A 21,227-nucleotide genomic window follows, 5' to 3' on the forward strand; every position below is an offset into this window, starting at 1 on the left:
TCTTCCTCACCCTCCTGCTATGTCTAACTATCCCCAGGATCCACAGCTGAGGTAGCCGGCTGGCTGCGGCCACTCACGCTAGTTATGCTTGATTTTAATTCACAGGTTTTCTCTTTTAATTCACAGGTTTTAAGTCGGTCCACCTTGTTGTCCAATGAGGGGCATACACGTGATGGGTCGTACTTGAGCTGCTCTTGAATGTTCGAGAGTAGCCTAGTGCTTCATGTCGTTAGTGTGTGCTTAAACTGGACCAGATGCTGGGCAACACGACAGCTCAGTGACTATCACTGATTGCTGTGCAGACACGTGGATTTGGGCCAGTGTTTGTGGGAGTTTGCGCATTCTCCCCGTGCTTGCGTGGGTTTTCTCTGGGTGCTCCGGTTTCCTCCCAAAGATGTGCTATTAGGCTGATTGGAGGTAATAAATTGTCCCTAAATTAGTTTCCCTCAATGTGGAATGCCGTAAACAATAGATAAGGGTCATGGGTGGAGGAGGGGTACTGGTAATGTTAAAATGGCGGCGCAGGCTCGTTGGGCCGAAGGGCCTGTTTCCCGGGCTGTTTTTGTTCTTTGTTCTTTGTATTTTATCCTGCAACAACTAAGCGGGAGTCTTGCTAGTTCAGATGGCGATGAGGTGTGGCATGCGTGGGACTTGAATGGAAGTGGGAATGTGAGGAGGAGGCTAGCTACTGAAGGAGGGACCATGGAAATTGTGATAATGGGGGGTGGTGGGAGAGCACCACATGATAGATGTTGGCATCCCACAAGGTAGCTGGTTAAGAGATAACCTTGGAGGCACAAGGGATATGTGAAGAGGTGCAGGGGAAGACTGGATGAGGCAGACTTACCCTGGCTGCGTGGAGAAGGTCATTCATCTTCATGCAGCATTGCTGCTCTGCCCTCTTCTGTAATGAGCTATCATTCACTAAGGCTGCCACTGCCTTCTAGGCAGGGGTCATCACCTTGCTGGAAGGACATCTGCACAAACGTGAGTAGAGGACATCTCGTCTTTGTTGCACACTATCCAAGAGTTTGGTCAGACTCCCACTAAGAATTATGCTGCTGGCTTCCTAACAGTGACCCCCCCCTAATGGTCTGAAACAAGTGCTGGGGGGGCATAGATGTGGAGCTCACCGCTGATAGCAGAGATTAAATAGCTCCAGAGTGAGCGAATCAGCACGAGGCCATCATGAATACGGTGTGATTCATGTGATAAAAAATAATTTTGTTAATGAAGCTCAATATTCCATGAGATTTCCCACTGCCACCAGGATTCGCATAGTTTTTCTCACTGTCAAGATTTGGCAAGATCTGCCCTAAATCAGTATTTGCGAAATGCAGCCTTTCACCACCTGATCAACTCAGGTCTGTTTTTCTCAAATTCAAATTTGAACATTCAAGGTCATAGAGGCTCAAGGAGGTCAAATTAACTCATGGGTGCTGGCCAGTCCCATATACTTGGAGGCCCGAGCTTCAGTTGAATTTGGCTAATGAGCTATGGGCCATCAAAAAGATGGGACCGCAACTTCTGAGCTCCCCAGCATCGGATTGCTGGAGCTACCCCAAAAGTACGAAAGGAAACCCCTTTCAGATTTCACAGGTAAGGGTTTGCAGGGCAATTGCAAAGAAGCACAAGCTTCCCCTAGGAAATCGCCCTGCCCTGTAAAGCATCTGAAAATGTGATTTCAGCCGTAAACTGGATGTTCCCAACAACATTAGACTGGATAGCTATTCAGAAGAAGTTAGAAAAATTAAAATTTCTTCTACCTTTTGTGTAATTCCTGTAAAGACCAAGACCAGCGACCTCATGGGACTATCCCTACATCCACAAACTTTTCCAAGGAGCACTCCATCCGCTTGGGATTCCTCCTATCCCCCCACCTTCCAGACTAACACTCACCCGCTCTCTGACCTGACCCACACCCTGCTGCACCTGAGGTCTGACACTCTTCCACAATCCCCCGCCCCAGACCTCCACACCCCAGACCAACGATCCCCCCACCACCACCAAACTCCAAACCAGACCTCCGATTCCTCTCCACCACCCATATCCTTACCTTGGATACCTCTTAGCTTTTCCATGACCTGTCAATTTCAATCAAATCTTCAAACTTACAACAACCAGTGCCATAAAAAGGGGTGTGTGTTCCTTCACTTCAGTGGAGCTGGACATTGATGCTGGGCTTCATGAATATCTATGCTGCCTAGATCTCACCCAGCCTGAGTTAGAAGGTTGGGCAAGACAGGCAAAGAAGAAATTTACAGCAAGTAATTGTTCTTAGAATGGCAATCTGACACTGATTGCCACTCAGAGGAAGTTACAGTCCCATGGAGTTTGCCAGATTCAGGCCAGGCTGGGCTAGCCATTAACAATAGAGGTTGCAGTGAAGAGGTTGTACTCGTGCAGTCTTAGGGGTGGTCGTGGGCGGGGGCGATACGGGTTCTTTTGTGGACCCCGATGAGAGAACCTGATCTAATAATACTCAAATTAAAGTGGAAATTTAATTACGTTCCTTCAGGCTCAGGTGATGCCAGAAGCTGGCTGTGCCTGCTGAGGAGGCCCACAAAATTAATTTGACAACTGCTGTGGGTGGGTTTCTTCTGCTGTCTCCTGAATGGCAAAAAAAAATCTAAGATCGATGAAATAGCTGAGATGAAAAGAAAATCTCTAAATGTCGGAAATCTGGAATGTTAACAGAAAATATCAGAGATGCAGAGCAGATCAAGCATTATGTGATAGAGAAATATATGAAACGTTTATGATAGGTTCATATTTCACATAGAAACTTCTATCTCTTCAAGGTTGTAGATTTGCAACTATTTCTGATTTTGTTGATTTATGTTGTCATCTATTATTTTGCAGGCATTGTTTTACAAGCTTTATTTTGCTGCATTATTTTGCCTTGTTTTTCTTAATAAAATGTCCCCTATCAGGATATATTTCTTGTGCTACCTGTCTATTTCAAAAGTGATCTTTAAACATCTAATGAGATCTTGCAATCCTGGGGTCCTTTGGCATCATGCCTGTACCTAATGTTGTGTGTGAAAGGGCAGATACTTCAACTAATTTGTGTTAAAACATTTTACCCAGATCCCCTCACTCACAAGATGGACAAAGAACAGGACTCGGTTCACGGATCAAGCCAAATTTTATTAACAATCCTCATGAAGCAAACTCTATTCAAAATTAACTCTTAATTCCCAGAATAACTTAATGTTTCATGCTGCCTTGTGTCAATGAACTTGACCGAGCTGCCAGATCCAGTTCACTGAGCTTTGCCATCTCCTGTCTTCAAACTCAGGGTGTTCTTCGCAAAGGTTGGCGGTGACCTCCCAGTTGGGGTGGCCTCCAGATGTCTCTTCTTATCCTCCTCTTCGTGCTGTTCTGGAAGATTTGCTGGCTTTCAGCTAATGAGGACACTGAGTGGGGGTCACAGCATCCGTTGGGGTTACTGTTCTATATAAGGAGAATGCCAGGGCTCCCTAAGTGTTCATCATCAGGTGCATAGAGTGCACATAGTTCCTTCACATATAGGGTAATGATGGGAATCCGAGTTACCAGAGAGTCAGACCAAAAATGAGGAATACACAAATATTATCCTTATTTCGTCAGGGCTGAGCATCTCTGATTCCAGCCTCCAGGGCAAGTTCAGGCTTACTCTTGTGTGCCTCGGATCTGTGCCTGAGTTTTAAACTTGGCCTGTCCAAATTCCCATCAGGCCTGGCTGTGGAAGTTGTTGACTGCTTTTAATTTAGATTGCTCAATTCTGTATCACTTTGCCACACCAAGAAAGTTTAAAGATGGCGCCATCAGGTTATGCCATGTCAGCATGACGGCTGAAACCACACACCCCCAGGTTCTCTGTGCAGAGTGCCAGCAAATCTGAAGAGAAAACTTAGCTGTGTAACTGGAAAGCTGCACTGGTTTTCTTGCCGAAACCAACACCCTGAAAAATAATTGAAGACTCCCCCTATGATTCCTATTCCTTAGTAGACACTAGTGCAAAGTACTAATTTAGTATTTAGCATTTTCACTCAAAAGGTGGTAAATCTTTGGAATTCTCTATCCCAGAGGGCTGTGGAAGCTCAATCATTGAACACGTCAAAACTGAGATTGATAGATTTCTGGATACTAATGACATCAAGTAATATGAAGATAGGACAGAAAGTAGCATTGCGGTGAATGATCAGCCATGATCCAATTGAATGATGGAACAGGCTCAGTGGACTGAATGACCTACTGCTGTTCCTATGTCCTACCTTAGCCATACCTTCTGCCTCCATCATGTACTAACATATGAATGCTTAACTTATTTGTATGAAATTACTTTGGACATTATTTAATAGTTACAAAAAATTTTGTACAAGCATGTTAACTATCAATTCACTGATTTGCTCCCCCCACCAAAGGACAAATCACACTTAAGTGTATTTGTGTATCTCAGTACCTTACTTTTGGCATTTTACTAGAAGTCCCACTTGTGGACATATTATCAATTTATCTTTAAGATTTATTATAAAGTATTGTGATGGTGTGATCAATGAACCTGATTTTACAGCATTATGATGTTTTATAATTTCTTAAATTTCTATCATGTTTTTAATGTTCAAATTCTTTTACTATTGGATCCCAAATTATATTTTTGCCCATTAGGTCTACAATACGCACAGTGAGGACAAATATATGGAAGAAAATTCTCAATCAGGTGAGACACATCAAACATTTATTTTGGTTTAATAAGTGCTTGTGCTTTGTCACTTGTGATACTGAGGCCTTGATATTGACAGGGACGATGGAGTTTCTGAAGGAAACGCATCCAGAGATCTGGATTTCCCCTCGTGTTAATTGCCTTTACCTCCAAAGTGTGCAACTTTTCTCCATCTAGGTTCCCTAACCAGATATCAGCTTGATAAACAAGCTTGGTAGGGAGAACCTTTGGAGAGTTAGGGAGCTTGCTGCTGGAAACCTGTGTGGTTCTGATTCCCGAAGGCAGTGAGGGTGGGGGTGCGTGTGATTCAATTGCAGGGTCGTTACATAGGTCAAGACATAGGTTTCTGTCTTCCAAAGATATTATAGGATTTTGGAAGCCCCAAATGGTAAGTTGAATTAGGTCACAGATAACCAAAGCTCTCACTGAATGCGGAACAGGCTGAGTGGCCAACTTCTGTTCCTCTGTTACTACCAGATCATGGCTAGCTATTCGAGATCCATGCTTTGTCTGAGAAAAGTAATCAGCTTGAGGGTCACAAGTGAGGAGTGAGGAAAGCTGTGCTTTGACATATCTAGACAGTTAGGAAATTTTGCAGCTAAGGATAGAAGGAATTAAATCTTAATTCAGAGAATATCAAGGACTTTGTAAATGTCATAATTAAATACTGATAGATTTTTAAATACATTATTCACTATTTCATGTTGTTTGTTTCTCCCACTGTCTGCAGAAAACACAGTCCACTACAATGCATAATCTTCTGAAGCTTCAATATATTCTACTTTACCCTGATAAAGTTTACATTTTGCATTCAATCTATCATCTTCTATAATCTCATTCTGGGCTACAACAGACTGGAGTGTCAATGAAGGCACTTGCCTGTTGTAACCCTGGGATGAGAAACACTGTATGACTATCATCATGTTCTTTCTTCAAAGATTCACAATCATTGAAACATAAAGATAGGCGGAAAGGTTCAGATGTCAGATCAATAACATCAAGAAGAAGTGATGGTAAGAATACCTTTTCTACACTTTACACCGGGCCAACATTTGCTCTCAAAATACCGGTGAGGCTTATACCTCTTCGCACTATTTATGCACTAATAGTTCAAGAACTTCAGGTGAAGAGCAGTTTCATGCTTAAATGCTAACACCAAAATATTACAAAATATTGTGTCACTCTGCTGTTAACTTTGTGAAGTAAGCATTTTAGTAGCTGTCCCATCATGGAAATGTGCTGAATGGCAGGTAGTTGCTGGATAGTTGGGGTAGATGCAAACTCTTCACCATAGAAAGCTAAGTCTTGTTATTTTGAATGTAAATACCTTTTTAAAAATGTGAGAAATGTTAATTACTGCCAAACATCTTTTCCAACATTGTAAATTAACTATTACAGGTATAGAGTCTCAATTCTTCATGGATTTTAAAAATGTAAAAAAATGTTTTTATCTTTTCTTAATCTTTTCCCCACTTTCATTATTCAATCTTTCTGTCCCTCTCTTTAATTCTCTATATGTACTTCCTTTGACGTTGAATCCAACTACTCTAATTCGCATTTCCTTCTCAGCCTGAACAGTTTGCTTCATAACTTTTCAATCTGATTAGTTAAGGAGATCCACATTTTCCATGTCTCCCTCACTGCATCTTTATCATCTCACACTTTCAACAACTTGCCATATAACAATTTTTAAAATCGATACATGCAAAGGCAATCCACAATGGATACCATTACCCACTCAGTAAGTTATATATGCATTTTCACTAGAGTGATTAAAATCAAAAAATTTGTTACATATTTTCACAGAAGTCAACCTATATTGGTTAATGCTGGTCTTGTATTTATATCGCAGATGTCACTTGAAGTGCTCATGTTATGTCGTTGACTTTTACTGAATTTATATTGAAGCCATAATCACTTCATAAACTTGTGCCATAAAGTGCCCTCAGTAATTGCTCAACAGTTAATTGTTAAATGTGAACATGTTATCAGTGTGGAACGTCTGAAAGCCTTTTCTTTGGTATTCATTTCTGCAGGGAGTTCATTCAACCGGCGACATTCCTCAATGGCAAGGATTCATTCCATGACAATCGAAGCTCCAATCACAAAGGTGAGTTAACAAGTATTTTCATAAGGTAATGCTTCCATTCCATGAACTGGTATGCTTTGGATTGTTTTATACCTTTAGAATTTAGCGGTAATGTTCAAAAAGTGCAAACCAAATATCGAATCCAAAATAGCAACCATTTCAGAACGTCTTTGAAATTCATGCTATGATATTCAAATAACACAAATAACTAAATAGAGTGAAGTACATTTTTGTCTTGATGAGTTTAATACATCTAGTGCCAAGAGGAGTTGTTAAAATGAAGCTTTGTGCATAGCACATCTTCCATAAAAAGAAAAGACGATGGATAAAAAATGGTTCATAGAATGGGAATCCTAATATCCAAAATTACCTTAGAAATCAATGTGTAATAGTGTAAGAATGGGAAATTGCATTGCCATAAGCAGTGGATACCTCGGCAGTGGAGCCCTGGTAGATAGAACATAGAACATTATAGCGCAGTGCAGGCCTTTCGGACCTTGACGTTGCGCCGACCTGTGAAACCAATCTAAAGTCCATCTAATCTAATTATTCCAATATCATCCATAAGTTATCCAATGACCATTTAAATGCTCTTAATGTTGACAAGTCCACTACTGTTCCAGGCAGGGCATTCCACACCCTTACTACTCTGAGTGAAGAACCTACCTCTGACATCTGTCCTATATCTATCACCCCTCAATTTAAAGCTACACCCCCTCGTGCAAGCCATCACCATCCAAGGAAAAAGGCTCTCACTGTCCACCCTATCTAATCCTCTGATCATCTTGTATGCTTCTATTAAGTCACCTCTTAACCCTCTTCTCTCTAGTGAAAACAGCCTCAAGTTCCTCAACCTATCCTCATAAGACCTTCCCACCATACCAGGCAACATCTTGGTAAATCTCCTCTGCACCCTTTCCAATGCTTCCACATCCTTCCTATAATGCGACGACCAGAACTGTACTCAATACTCCAAGTACAGCTGCACCAGAGTTTTGTACAGCTGCAACATGACCTCGTGGCTCCGAAACTCAATCTCTCTACCAATAAAAGCTTACGCCTTCCTAACAAGCCTATCAACCTGGGTGCCAACTTTCAGGGTTCTATGCACATGGACACTGAGATCTCCCTGCTCATCCACACTACCAAGTATCTTACCATCTGAGGAGGACATTGGGTTGCAGGGGTGTAAAATAGACAGTATTACGGTTGATAAAGAGGATGTGCTGGAAATTCTTGAGGGGCTGAAAATAGATAAGTCCCCTGGTCCGGATGGGATCTACCCTAGGATTCTCTGGGAGGCTAGAGAGGTGATTGCAGAGCCTCTGGCTCAGATCTTCAGGTCGTCATTGGTCTCTGGTGTAGTCCCGGAGGATTGGAGGATAGCGAATGTTGTCCCATTGTTTAAGAAGGGGAACAGAGACTTTGCCGGGAATTATAGACCGGTGAGTCTTACTTCTGTTGTGGGCAAGGTTTTAGAAAAAATTATTAGGGATAGGATTTATAGTTATTTGGAGTGTAATGAATTGATTAGAAATAGTCAGCATGGTTTTGTAGCGGGTAGGTCGTGCCTTACTAACCTTATTGAGTTTTTTGAGAAGGTGACCAAAGAGGTGGATGGGGGTAAGGCAGTTGACGTGGTATACATGGATTTTAGTAAGGCGTTCGATAAGGTTCACCATGGTAGGCTTCTGCAGAAAATGCAGATGTATGGGATTGTGGGTAATCTAGGAAGTTGGATCAGGAATTGGCTATCAGATAGGAGACAGAGGGTGGTGGTGGATGGTAAATATTCATCATGGAGTGCAGTTACGAGTGGTGTGCCTCAGGGATCTGTTTTGGGGCCACTGTTGTTTGTAATTTTTATTAATGATCTGGATGAGGGTATAGTTGGGTGGATTAGTAAATTTGCTGATGACACCAAAGTTGGAGGTGTGGTAGATTGTGAGGAAGGGTGTCATAGTCTGCAGGGAGACTTAGATAGGTTGCAGAGCTGGGCCGAGAGGTGGCGGATGGAATTTAATGCGGAGAAGTGTGAGGTAATTCACTTTGGTAGGAGCAACAGATGTGTCGAGTATAGGGCTAACGGGAGGACTTTGAATAGTGTGGATGAACAGAGGGATCTAGGTGTGTGTGTACATAGATCCCTGAAAGTTGGGAATCAAGTAGATAAGGTTGTCAAGAAGGCGTACGGTGTCTTGGCGTTTATTGGTAGGGGGATTGAATTTAGGAGTCGCAGTGTAATGTTGCAACTGTACACTACTCTAGTGCGGCCGCACTTGGAGTACTGTGTGCAGTTCTGGTCCCCGCATTACAAGAAGGATGTGGAGGCGTTGGAGAGGGTGCAGAGGAGGTTTACTAGGATGTTGCCTGGTATGGTGGGGAGGTCCTATGAGGAGAGACTGAGGGATCTAGGGTTGTTTTCGTTGGAAAGAAGGCGGCTAAGAGGGGATCTTATTGAAACATATAAGATGATTAGAGGTTTAGATAGGGTGGATAGTGATAGCCTTTTTCCTCGGATGGAGAAAGCTAGCACGAGGGGGCATGGCTTTAAATTAAGGGGGGGTAGCTACAGGACGGATGTCAGGGGTAGGTTCTTTACCCAGCGGGTGGTGAGGGATTGGAATGCCCTGCCTGCTGCAGTTGTAAATGCGTCTAGTTTGGGGGCGTTTAAGAGATCTCTGGATAGGTTTATGGACGAAAAGGGATTGGTATAGGCTAGTGGGTCATTGTTTTTGTAACTGGTCGGCGCAACATCGTGGGCCGAAGGGCCTGTTCTGCGCTGTAATGTTCTATGTTCTATGTTCTGTGTTCTATTAGTCCAGTACTCTGTATTCCTGTTACTCCTTCCAAAGTGAATCACCTCACACTTCTCAGCATTAAACTCCATTTGTCACCTCTCAGCCCAGCTCTGCAGCTTAAATATGTCCCTCTGTAACCTTCAAGATCCTTCTACACTGTCCACAACTCCACTGACTTTAGCATCATCTGCAAATTTACTAACCCCTCCTTCTACGCCCTCATCCAGGTCATTTATAAAAATGACAAACAGCAGTGGCCCCGAAACGGATCCTTGCGGTACACCACTAGTAACTGAACTCCAGGATGAACACTTCCCATCAACCATCACCTTCATCTTCTTACAGCTAGCCAATTTCTGATCCAAACCGCTAAATCATTATTTTATAAATCGCTATTTTCTACAATAGCCTACTGTGGGGAACCTTATCAAACGCTTTACTGAAATCCATATACACCACATCAACTGCTTTACCCTCAGCCACCTCTTTGGTCACCTTCTGAAAGAACTCAATAACGTTTGTGAAGTATGACCTACCCTTCACAAAACCATGTTGACTATCCCTAATCAAATGATTCCTTTCTAGATGATTATAAATCTTGTCTCTTATAATCCTTTCCAAACTTTGCCCAGGCTAGAAGTAAGGCTCACTGGTCTATAATTACCAGGGTTGTCTCTACTCGCCTTCTTGAACAGGAGACTTCTTGAACATAAAGAGGAGGTGTTAGCAATTCTGGAATCTACTATTCCTGTAGATAATGACAATATAAAGATCGAAGACAGAGGCTGTGCAATCTCCTCCCTAGCCTCTGTCTTTGATCTTTATATTGTCATTATCTACAGGAATAGTAGATTCCAGAATTGCTAACACCTCCTCTTTATGGACCTCAATCCTGTCTAGTCTAATAACCTGTATCTCAGTATTCTCCTTGACAACATTGTCTTTTTCCTGTGTGAACACGGACAAAAAATATTCATTTAGTGCCTCTCCTATCTCTTCAGACTCCACGCACAGCTTCCTACTACTGTCCTTGACTGGCCCTAATCTTACCGGAGTCATTCTTTTATGCCTGATAGAATAAAGCTTTTCCTATAGAAAGTTTTAGGGTTTTCCTTGATCCTACCTGCCAAAGACTTCTCATGTCCCCTCCTGGCTCTTCTCAGCTCTCTCTTTAGGTTCTTCCTGGCTAACTTGTAACTCTCAAGCACCTTATCTGAGCCTTCATGTCTCATTTTTACATAAGTCTCCTTCTTCCTCTTCACAAGAGATTCAACTTCTTTCATAAACCATGGTTCCCTCGTTCGACCACTTCCTGCCTGACAGGTGCATACTTATCAATGGACTTGCAGTAGCTGTTCCTTGAACAAGCTCCACGTTTCAATTGTGCCCATCCCCTGCAGTTTCCTTTCACATCCTATGCATCCTAAATCTCACCTAATCGCATCATAATTCCCTTTCCCCCAGCCATAACTCTTGCCCTGCGGTATATACCTATCCCTTTCCATCGCTAAAGTAAACGGAACCGAATTGTGGTCACTGTCACCAAAGTGCTCACCTACCTCCAAATCTAACACCTGGCCTGGTTCATTACCCAGTACCAAATCCAATGTGGCCTCGCCTCTTGTTTGCCTATCTACATACTGTGTCAGGAAACCCTCCTGCACACATTGGACAAAAACTGACCCATCTAAAGTACTCGTACTATAGCATTTCCAGTCAATATTTGTAAAGTTAAAGTCCCCTGTAACAACTATGTTACTTTCGTTCCTATCCAGAATCGTCTTTGCAGTCGTTTCCTCTACATCTCTGGAACTTTTCGGAGGCCTATAGCAAACTCCCAATAGGGTGACCTCTCCTTTCCTGTTTCTAACCTCAGCCTATGTTACCTCAGTAGATGAGTCCTCATAAAATGTCCTTTCTGTCACCATAATACTGTCTGTGACTAACAATGCCACACCTCCCCCTCTTTTACCACTTTCCCTGATCTTACAGAAACATCTAAACCCCGGAACCTGCAACAACCATTCCTGTCCCTGCTCTATCCATGTCTCCGAAATGGCCACAACATTGAAGTCCCAGGTACCAACCCATGCTTCTAGTTCACTCACCTTATTCCGGATGCTCCTGGTGTTGAAATAAACACACTTCAAACCACCTTCCTGCCTGCCGGTACATTCCTGCGACCTTGAAAGCTTATTCATGACCTTACTACTCTCAACCTCCTGTACAATGGAGCTACAATTCAGGTTCCCATCCCCCTGCTGAATTAGTTTAAACCCTTCCGAAGAGCATTAGTAAATTTCACCCCCCAGGATATTGGTACCCCTCTGGTTCACGTGTAGGCCGTCTGTAGAAGTCCCACCTACCCCAGAATAAGCCCCAGTAATCCAGGTATCTGAATCCCTCCCTCCTGCACCATCCCTGTAGCCACGTGTTCAACTGCTGTCTCCCCCTATTCCTCGCCTCGCTAGCATGTGGCACGGGTGACAAACCGGAGATAACAACTCTGTTTGTTCTAGCTCTAAGCTTCCAGCCTAACTCCCTGAATTTCTGCCTTACATCCCCATCCCTTTTCCTACCCATGTCTTTGGTGCCTATGTGGACCACGACTTGGGGCTGGTCCTCCTCCCCCTTAAGGATCCCAAAAACACGATCCGAGACACCACTGACCCCGGCACCTGAGAGGCAGCACACCAACCGCAAGTCTCTCTTGTTCCCTTAGAATCTCCTATCTGTCCCCTTAACCGTGGAGTCCCCAGTGACTAATGCTCTACTCCTCTTCCCCCTTCCCTTTGAGCAACAGGGACAGACTCTATGCCAGAGCCCTGTACTTCATGGCTTACCCCTGGTAAGTTCCCCCCCCCACAATAGTATCCAAAATGGTATACTTGTTGTACAGCAGTACAGCCACAGGGGATCACTGCACTGACTGTTTCTTACCCCTTCTAACGGTCACCCAAGTATCTTCATTTCTAGGAGTAACTACCTCCCTGTAGCTTTTATCTATAACTGTCTCTGCCTCCCGAATGATCCGGAGTTCATCCAGTTCCAGCTTCAGATCCCTAACACGGTCTTCAAGGAGCTGGAGCTGGGTGCACTTCCTGCAGGTGTACTCAGCTGGGACACTAATGGTGTCCCTCACCTCAAACATCCCACAGGAGGAACATTGCACTGCCTGCACTGCCATCCCTGCTAACTTTCCTTAATAAGAAATGAAAGAAAAAAAAAGAAAAAAGCTCACCTGCTCTCACACCGAGTCCTTTTTTAGGTTAGAGGAGGAGGGAGGGTGGAAGACACTGCACGTGTAGTGCCTTGGGTTTCCTCACCATTCAAATGTATTGGGCAAAACAAAAACCTTCCCAGGTCTCTCCACGGCCTACCATGGTTGTATGTTCTTAAAGCTAAAATGGGTACTATGATGCCCAAGCCCCACTGGGTCACAAGCAGAATTGTTGTAGTAGGTCTCCATAATCCTGAGACAAAGAAGATAAGATGATGATAATGAATGGCTTTGATAAAGTAAATGAAGAAGATTCTGTGACAGAAGAGACACTAACAAGAAGATACAAATTTAAGGTGATTGTCAGAAGAACCAGGAATGAAAACCTTTTTTACAGAACAAGTTGGTATGATCTGGAATGCATTGCTTGAATGGTAGTGGAAGGAAGTTCAGTAACAAGATTCTAAATGCCACTGGATATATGCTTGAAGGGAAAGAATTTCTGAGCTATAAGGAAAGAGAGGGGAGTGTGACTAATTAGATATAACTATTTGAGTCAGCACAGGTGTGGTGGCCTGCAAGGCATCTTTCAAGCTACCTCAGTTATGATACCAAGTACCAGATTGAAAAGGAACTTTAGCAAGGTACCAGATGATTGCTAGGATATATAGCACTGCACCTCAACATTTATTAGCATCCCACCTCCACTCCCACAAGGGAATAGTAAAACACTTGGGGTCAGATTTTCACCTCTTCGTTGCTTCAATGGCTTATGAAGTGTCAGAAGTGACAGTCCACATTACTTAATGATCATGTACTTCTGCAAAATAAAATTCTATCATTGCTCACCGTGTACTAAACATATATAACATGGTAAAGTATTTTGTTATGACACAAAGTTGGCGACACCTTCTGAACATACCTTTCATATTGATTCTGACTCCAAATCATGGTTCCCCATGGTTCAAGACACCTCTGTGCTGGTGCAAATTACATCGCCTTCCAAAATTGGCTCAACTCCATCATGAGTGCAGAAATTCTAAAATGCCCATACTTAGAATGGCACCATCAACATTGGAACATCAGCATGCGGGCTCACAATTATCGCCTATCCCACCTTGCTGAAAATTTCAGGTGCCAAAAAAGTGAACAGGAATTCCAGATTTGGATACCACCTACCATTCTTAAACCCCGTCCGCGCAGTTCAACTCCTTGTCCAGATGAGAAAATCAGCCTTTGGAGTGGAATGGAGGTTGGAGGAGGTTGAGGGATGGGGGTTGCTTAACAACCTAACTTCCAATGCATAGCAACTTTTATCTTTTATAATCTACCCTAAGTCCCAACACTCAAAGGGCAGATACAAACATGACTGAGAAAGCAGAGCAATGCAACAGATTATTAAAATAATAGTGCTGCCAAGGGTTACAGTAGTATATTTGCTATCTGGTAAAACACAGATTTTATGCATAAGCATTCAGAATTAGATCAACTTTGGGTAGAAATTCATTGCAATGTTTGTCTGTGGTTCAAAGGATAACAGCTTTTGTGCACATGCATATTACTGTTTTGATATTTAAAACTCAAAGACTTATTCGAAAAGTAATTTTTCAACACCTTTTCCACTTTTGAAGGTCATCAATATTATTAACACTGCCCAAGAGAACAGTCCTGTAACAGTTGCTGAGGCCTTGGACAGGGTTCTGGAAATATTAAGAACAACTGAACTCTACTCACCACAGCTCGGTACCAAAGATGATGATCCCCACACCAGTAATCTTGTTGGAGGTCTCATGACTGTGAGTTAGTAAGGAACACCTTTCACTTTTTATCCAGCAATGTATTGATCATTTGAGTACTCACTTCAGAATCAGACCATGAGATATACAACAACAATATTAGCTTCTCTAGCCTTCTATTTTCTATGTTTCGATATAAGAAAATGTTTTTATACTAACCTACAGAGAATGACAGGAAGGGAAAAATTACTTGGTCTATCAAGCCTCCCACACAAGTAAGCTGGGAGAGGGTAGGGTTCCTCAATCTGCAGTAACTTGTGCATGATCGAGGGCATGGACATGAGGCAGGGGGTGGCTGCTGACATCCCTTTATCCTTGCTGTCAACCCTCCTGGTTTCTCTGTTTCTATGGCCCTCTTCCCTATGATACCCTTTAGTAGCAGTCACCCTTTTTCTTGGTTCATTCCTTGATCATAGGACTGTGGCATTCTTGTCCTGACAACAGCCCTTTCTCTTCCATGGAGCTGCCAATTGTTGATTGACCAGCAGCTCTTGCAGGCAGAATATCATCTTTCAAGGTTCTCAGTCAGGAAGAAGGCCCATTGCTGTCCACTTAACTGCCTGATGGACAGTAAATATGGTGGGCGTTCATCCTCAGAGTAATCCAGCATTGGGTAAGTCATCACTGCTCCATTTTTTAAAATTCATTTGATAGGGACATTGCTGACTCGGCCATCATTTATTGCTCATCCCTAATTGCCTTTGAGAAGGTGGAGAGCTGGCTTCTTAAATCATTGCAGTTCATCTAGCATAGACACACCCAGAGTGCTATTTGGAAAGGACATGCAGGATTTTGATCCAGTGACAGTGAAGTATATAATTCTATGTTAAGATGATGTGTGACCTGGGGGGAGCTTGCACATCATGGTGTTCCCATGTGCCTGCTGCCCTGTTCTTCTGGATGGTAGAGTTTGTGAGTTTGGGAAGTCCTGTTGAAGAACCCTGTTCAGATTCCCACTAAATATAGCAGATAGGGCCTATCATTGCAGCCCCACCTGTCTATTTAAAAAGGAACTCGGTCAGCTTGGGGTAGACATTTTTTTTTCCTGCAATTTTAACTTGTAGGCCTGTGTTAACTGAAGACTTGTGCTCCAGAACAAGCCACACTTCTAACTAAGCTGTTCCAGTATAGCTACAACACTGATATCTACACAGCAATATGGAAAATTGCCTATGTGTGATCTATACACAAAAAGCAGGATAAATCCACCCAGGCATTGACTGCCCCAATCACCTGCTCTCATCATCAGTGAAGTGATGGAAGTTGTCACCAACTGTGCTATCAAGTGGCATTTATTCAGCAATAACCTGACTGAAATGCTCAGTTTCGGTTCCTCCAGCACCATCCAATTCTTGGTCCAAACACGGACAAAGGACCCAAAATCAACAGGTGAGGCAAGGATTATTGCTCTTAACATCTAAGCAGCATTTGACCAAGTATGACATCAAAAAGTCCAAGCAAAACTGAAGACAGTGGGAATAACGAGAAAAACTTTCCACTGGTGAGTCATACTTAGCACAAAGGAAGATGGTTGTGGTTGTAGGACGTCGATTATCTCGCTTCCAGGATGTCATTAAAAGAGTTCCTCAGGGTAGTGTCCTAGTCCCAACCGTCTTCAGATGCTTCATCAATAACTTTCACTGTATCCTAGGGTCAGAAGTGGGGATGTTTGCTGATGATTACACAATGTTCAGCATCATTTACAGCTCCTCGTAAAGCGAAGCAGTCCATGCACATATGCAGCAAATCACAGTAAATCACAGTGACAAAATTTCATTTCCTCTGGGTGCTCCAGTTTCCTCCCACACTCCAGGATGTGCGGGTTAGGTTGATTGGCCGTGCTAAGTTGCCGCTTAGCGTCAAGGGGACTAGTGGGGTTACGAGGATAGGGCCTGGGTGGGATTGTTGTTGGTGAAGACTCAATGGGCTGAGTGGCCTCCTGCACTGTGAGGATTCTATTGTATGATACCATGATTTGGCATTATAATAACCATTGGAGTATTTTGACACTATGCATTATTGATTCATACACTAGGTAAGGTTGTTCATTTGGTGTTTCAGGATGGACTAAGAAGAATGTCTGGCAATGAATACATTTTTTCAAAAAGTAAGTCTGACTTACATTCGTTTCATTTGGCACCAACATCAGAAGTACATTGATTCCTGAATTATGTTGACTTGTCTTTGGTTTCTTATTTTCTGCCACATTTCCTAAAAAATGCAGTGTGATATCAGCAGAATGCATTAAAATATTTTAAAATAAATATGTTTATTTGCTTTGATCTGAAGCTCCTGGTCTGCAAATCTTAGCTCCCTCCTTATCCCTCCATTTCACTTTGAAATGGTGTCCTCCATATCTGAGATTGTCTGCAGTGTATTCCTTATACTGTTTTGGTAACCGTTTGGCTAGTTATGCAGAATTTTTAGAGGTGCATTCCAAATTTTGTATGTTATCCTAAACATATGCTCACACATTAGATTCCAGAAAGTGCACAGAAAGTAAGATTATAAGATGGTACTTGAATAAAATAAGGGACAAATAAAATTCAATTGAATGTACTTCCTGTGTGCTTGAAGTAATTGCTTTAATAACTCATTTAAAAAGGTGCTGAATGCATAGTTGATTCAGATGAACAAAGGATAAAGTTAGACATAGTTGATGTAGATCGCAGTGCTTGTTGTGCTGCTGGGGCCATGAAAATTCATTTGTTGATTGCAACTGTTCAGAGTTTCATACTCATGGTTGCAAAACATAAATGCATTGCTTGGAAGTGTCATGATCATTGGCGGAATATTAGGCTAATTGGGTTGGTGAAGTCAGTGCAAGAGGAAACGGGCTCTTTGGCTTACGCTTCAGCCCAGTACCATGGACCCACCATGGTCATACACTGGGTGGCCAATTACCGCTGAACAGTGGGACTGCTGGCAAATTAGAGCCTTAGATCTGGGAGTAAGGTGGTGAATGAGATCAGCGATGGCTGAGGAGGAATCAGATGAGTTAAAGATCCTCAACAGTGAGAGCAAGCACACAAAAGAACCTGCATCAGGAGGGTGTTGGGCATTGTAGGTACATTGACTGAATAATCTCTGCAGACAGAGGAACCACCACCTTCTTTGACAGCTCCAATCCTCTTAAGGTGCTCATCATGATAGCTGACAACCTCCACTTCCTTAACCACCACTTCATGAGTGAGAAGGTCATTCAGCCCCCTACCTGGAGCAATGGCAGAGGAATGGGCAAGAGTAGTCCCACAATTTGATGATGATTCCTTGGGTGCCCTTCCCAAAACTGTGACCAAATGGCAGGAAGTTCTCCTACAGGATGGGAAAAAAGGGGAAATCCCCGACTGATCAAGTAAGCCTGATGGAAGTCAGAGAGGAGGTCAATAGCCATAAAGTCATCCATAGGACCTGGCTATATTGCCACAAAAGACTGATGACCTATTCCATGTTGTTAGATAATGGCTAGAGTAAATTAACTTCTCTGTCCCAGGTTTCAATGTTGGAACTTAATTCTCCAAGATGCAGCAATATCTGCAAGCTGATAATATGCAGCTTGCAGATATTGAGTATTACTTTTCTTTGTGTTCACTTCAACAGGCCAATCATTGAGCCCCAACAGCCACCAGGCCAGAAGGCCTAACATTGACTTCTGACAAAAAGAAGGGGACATCAGAAGGCGCACCATTACATCCTTGTTCTCCATCCTCCATCATTTCAAATACTTACAGCTCAGCACAGCAAACAACAATAATGAGAAACCTAAGCCGATGCATACTGCAGGGCACCAGCAGAGCAATCCAGGCATCAAATCTTAGTTTTAGACCAATGGTCATCTCAATATTTGACGCTGTGGAAGAAAGGCTTGAGTTGCACCATCCCCCTGCAAAATACGCAGGTGTTTGACCAATGTCATGAGCCCCCTCTTCAGTAGATAACTCTTTTCTCCAAGTACCCATTGATTTAGTTGTGAAGGTGATGTGAAAAGCAATGGCACCTGGGAGTTCCTGACAATATAAGTGTCATAGATACTCCCAGGGTACGTCGTAGACATCTTCAGGATCCTCGGACAGTGATCTCCTACAATCTGCATATTAAGGGAGTGAAATCCCTTTTGGTTGCCAAATGCATGCCTGCGAATGCTCTGATGGGCACGTGTTCATTCAATTGCTCCTGGCCCTTTAGCGAATCCTGCGATGACCCTAAAGTCTCTTGATCTCTTTGCCTGGCTGTCCTCATCAGTGTTACATAGAACAGTACAGCACAGTACAGGCCCTTCGGCCCTCAATGTTGCGCGGAGCTATGTCCGAACCCAAGATCAAGCTATCCCACTCCCTATCATTCTGGTGTGTTTCATGTGCCTATCCAATAACCGTTTGAAAGTTCCTAAAGTGTCCGATTCCACTATCACAGCAGGCAGTGCATTCCACACCCCAACCACTCTCTGAGTGAAGAATCTACCTCAGACATCCCTCCTATATCTCCCACCGTGAACCTTATAGGTATGCCCCTTAGCAACAGCTACATCCACCCGAGGAAATAGTCTCTGAACATCCACTCTATCTATCTCCCTCATCATCTTATAAACTTCTATTAAGTCACCCCTCATCCTCCTCTGCTCTAAAGAGAAAACGTTTCCTCATAAGACCGACCCTCCAAATCAGGCAGCATCCTGGTAAATCTCCTCTGCACTCTCTCCAATGCTCCCACATCCTTCTTATAGTAAGGTGACCAGAACTGCACACAATATTCCAAATGTAGTCTCAGCAAGGCCCTGTATAGTTGCAGCATAACCCCACGACTCTTAAACTAAAACCCCCTGTTAATATACGCTAATACACTCTAAGCCTTCTTCACGGCTCTATCCACTTGAGTAGCAACCTTCAGAGATCTGTGGATATGAACCCCAAGATCTCTCTGTTCCTCCACATTCCTCAGAATCCTGCCGTTGACCCTACACTCCACATTTAAGTTTGTCCTACCAAAATGAATCACCTTGCACTTACCAGGGTTAAACTCCATCTAGCCTGCAAGAGCCCTCCACCTCATCCACTACTCCACCAATCTTGGTGTCATCAGCAAATTTATTAACCCATACTTCTGCTCCCCACTTCTAATTTCTCCCCACTTCTAGTTTCAGTTGCGAGTTTTTTCGGCGGTTTTTTTTAAAATTAGTTAGAAACCGGAAGTCGTCACTAGGGCGTCGACCGGTAGTTGTAGTTTTTTCGGGTTTAAAAGCACTCACCACTGCGAATTGGCCTCATTGTTCCGTTGGAGCAGAGTCGAGAGGCAGCGATTTTTGTGCGAGTAAGGAGGCAGTAAAAAGGTGCGTTTTTTTTTTCTGTTTATTTTGCTTAACTGTTTAATTCTAGTTTCAGTTGCGAGTTTTTTCGGCGGTTTTTTTTAAATTAGTTAGAAACCGGAAGTCGTCACTAGGGCGTCGACCGGTAGTTGTAGTTTTTTTTTTCAGGCCTCTAACCCTATAAATTAGTCCAGAGAGGATACCCGATTCTCTACACTAGTAGAGAATCCCACCCCCCCACCTCCTCTAACCTAATTATAAGTGTGGGGAAGTTTTTTTTTATATTTTTTACTCTTTTTTTTGCTGTTACCTGTTTCAGGGATGGCAGTTCGGGCAGTGTGCTGCATCTCCTGTGGGATGTATGTGGTGAGGGACTCCAGTAGTGTTTCAGGGGATTTTACTTGTAGGAAGTGTCTTAGATTGAAGCTTCTGGAGGAGCGTGTTAAGGAGCTGGAGGTGGTATTAGATGAGCTCCGCATAATTCGTGAGGCAGAGAGAGACATTGATAGGAGTTTTAAGGAAATAGTCACTCCTAGTAATCAGTCTTGGGTCAATGTCAAGAGGAGGGGAAAGAAGCATGTGGGAGGAGAATCCCCTGGGGCTGTTCCCCTCCAAAATAGGTTTTCGGTCCTGGAGGCTACAGTTGAGGAAGCATCAACTGGGGATAGCCAAAGGGAGCAGGACTCTGGGGGTGAGCCTATTGTAAAAGCTCAGGTGTCTAGGGGATGCAAGAGATTGGGCCTCGTGATTGGGGACTCTACAGTTAAAGGGACGGATAGGAGAGTTGGTAGTAAGGGTAGGGATTCAGGGCTGGTGTGTTGCCTACCAGGGGCTGGGGTCCAGGATGTGTCGGAGAGGATATTCAAGACTCTTAGGGGAGAGGGTGATCAACCCCAAGTTATAATTCATGTGGGGACACATGACATAGGGAGGCTAAGGGAAGGGGATATTAAGCAGAGTTTCATGGAGTTGGGATGGAAACTAAAGGCCAAGTCAAACAGAGTGGTTATCTCTGGACTCTTGCCTGTGCCACGGGATAGTTTAGAGAGGAATAGGGAGAGGGAAAGTTTGAACTTGTGGCTGAGGGGATGGTGCAGGAGGGAGGGGTTTAATTACTTGAGCAATTGGGGCTCATTCTGGGGAAGGTGGGATCTCTATAAGAGTGATGGTATACATCTGAACCAGAGGGGAACAAATATCCTGGGGGGTAAATTTGTGAAGGCTATGCGGAGTGGTTTAAACTGATTCAGAGGGGGGGTGGGATCCTGGGTAGAGGGGGTGAAAGTGAGGGGGGCATAGAAGGGGACGGCA

At 43.4% G+C, this 21,227-nt stretch overlaps 1 protein-coding gene across 1 annotated transcript in view; it reads left to right on the forward strand.

Moving 5' to 3' along the window:
- The window catches only part of pde8b (phosphodiesterase 8B), a 315,649-nt gene that overhangs the window by 262,306 nt on the left and 32,116 nt on the right, over positions 1 to 21,227 (forward strand). Inside the window, exons 11-15 of the mRNA XM_080189730.1 lie at positions 4,654 to 4,705; positions 5,647 to 5,721; positions 6,745 to 6,818; positions 14,450 to 14,614; positions 16,676 to 16,721. Coding sequence (XP_080045856.1) covers positions 4,654 to 4,705; positions 5,647 to 5,721; positions 6,745 to 6,818; positions 14,450 to 14,614; positions 16,676 to 16,721 — 412 coding nt within the window. The remainder of the gene's footprint in view (positions 1 to 4,653; positions 4,706 to 5,646; positions 5,722 to 6,744; positions 6,819 to 14,449; positions 14,615 to 16,675; positions 16,722 to 21,227) is intronic.

The sequence above is a fragment of the Carcharhinus amblyrhynchos genome, chromosome 5, assembly GCF_965287045.1.
Source record: "Carcharhinus amblyrhynchos chromosome 5, sCarAmb.v2.hapA, whole genome shotgun sequence".
In the NCBI taxonomy this organism is placed as follows: Eukaryota; Metazoa; Chordata; class Chondrichthyes; order Carcharhiniformes; family Carcharhinidae; genus Carcharhinus; species Carcharhinus amblyrhynchos.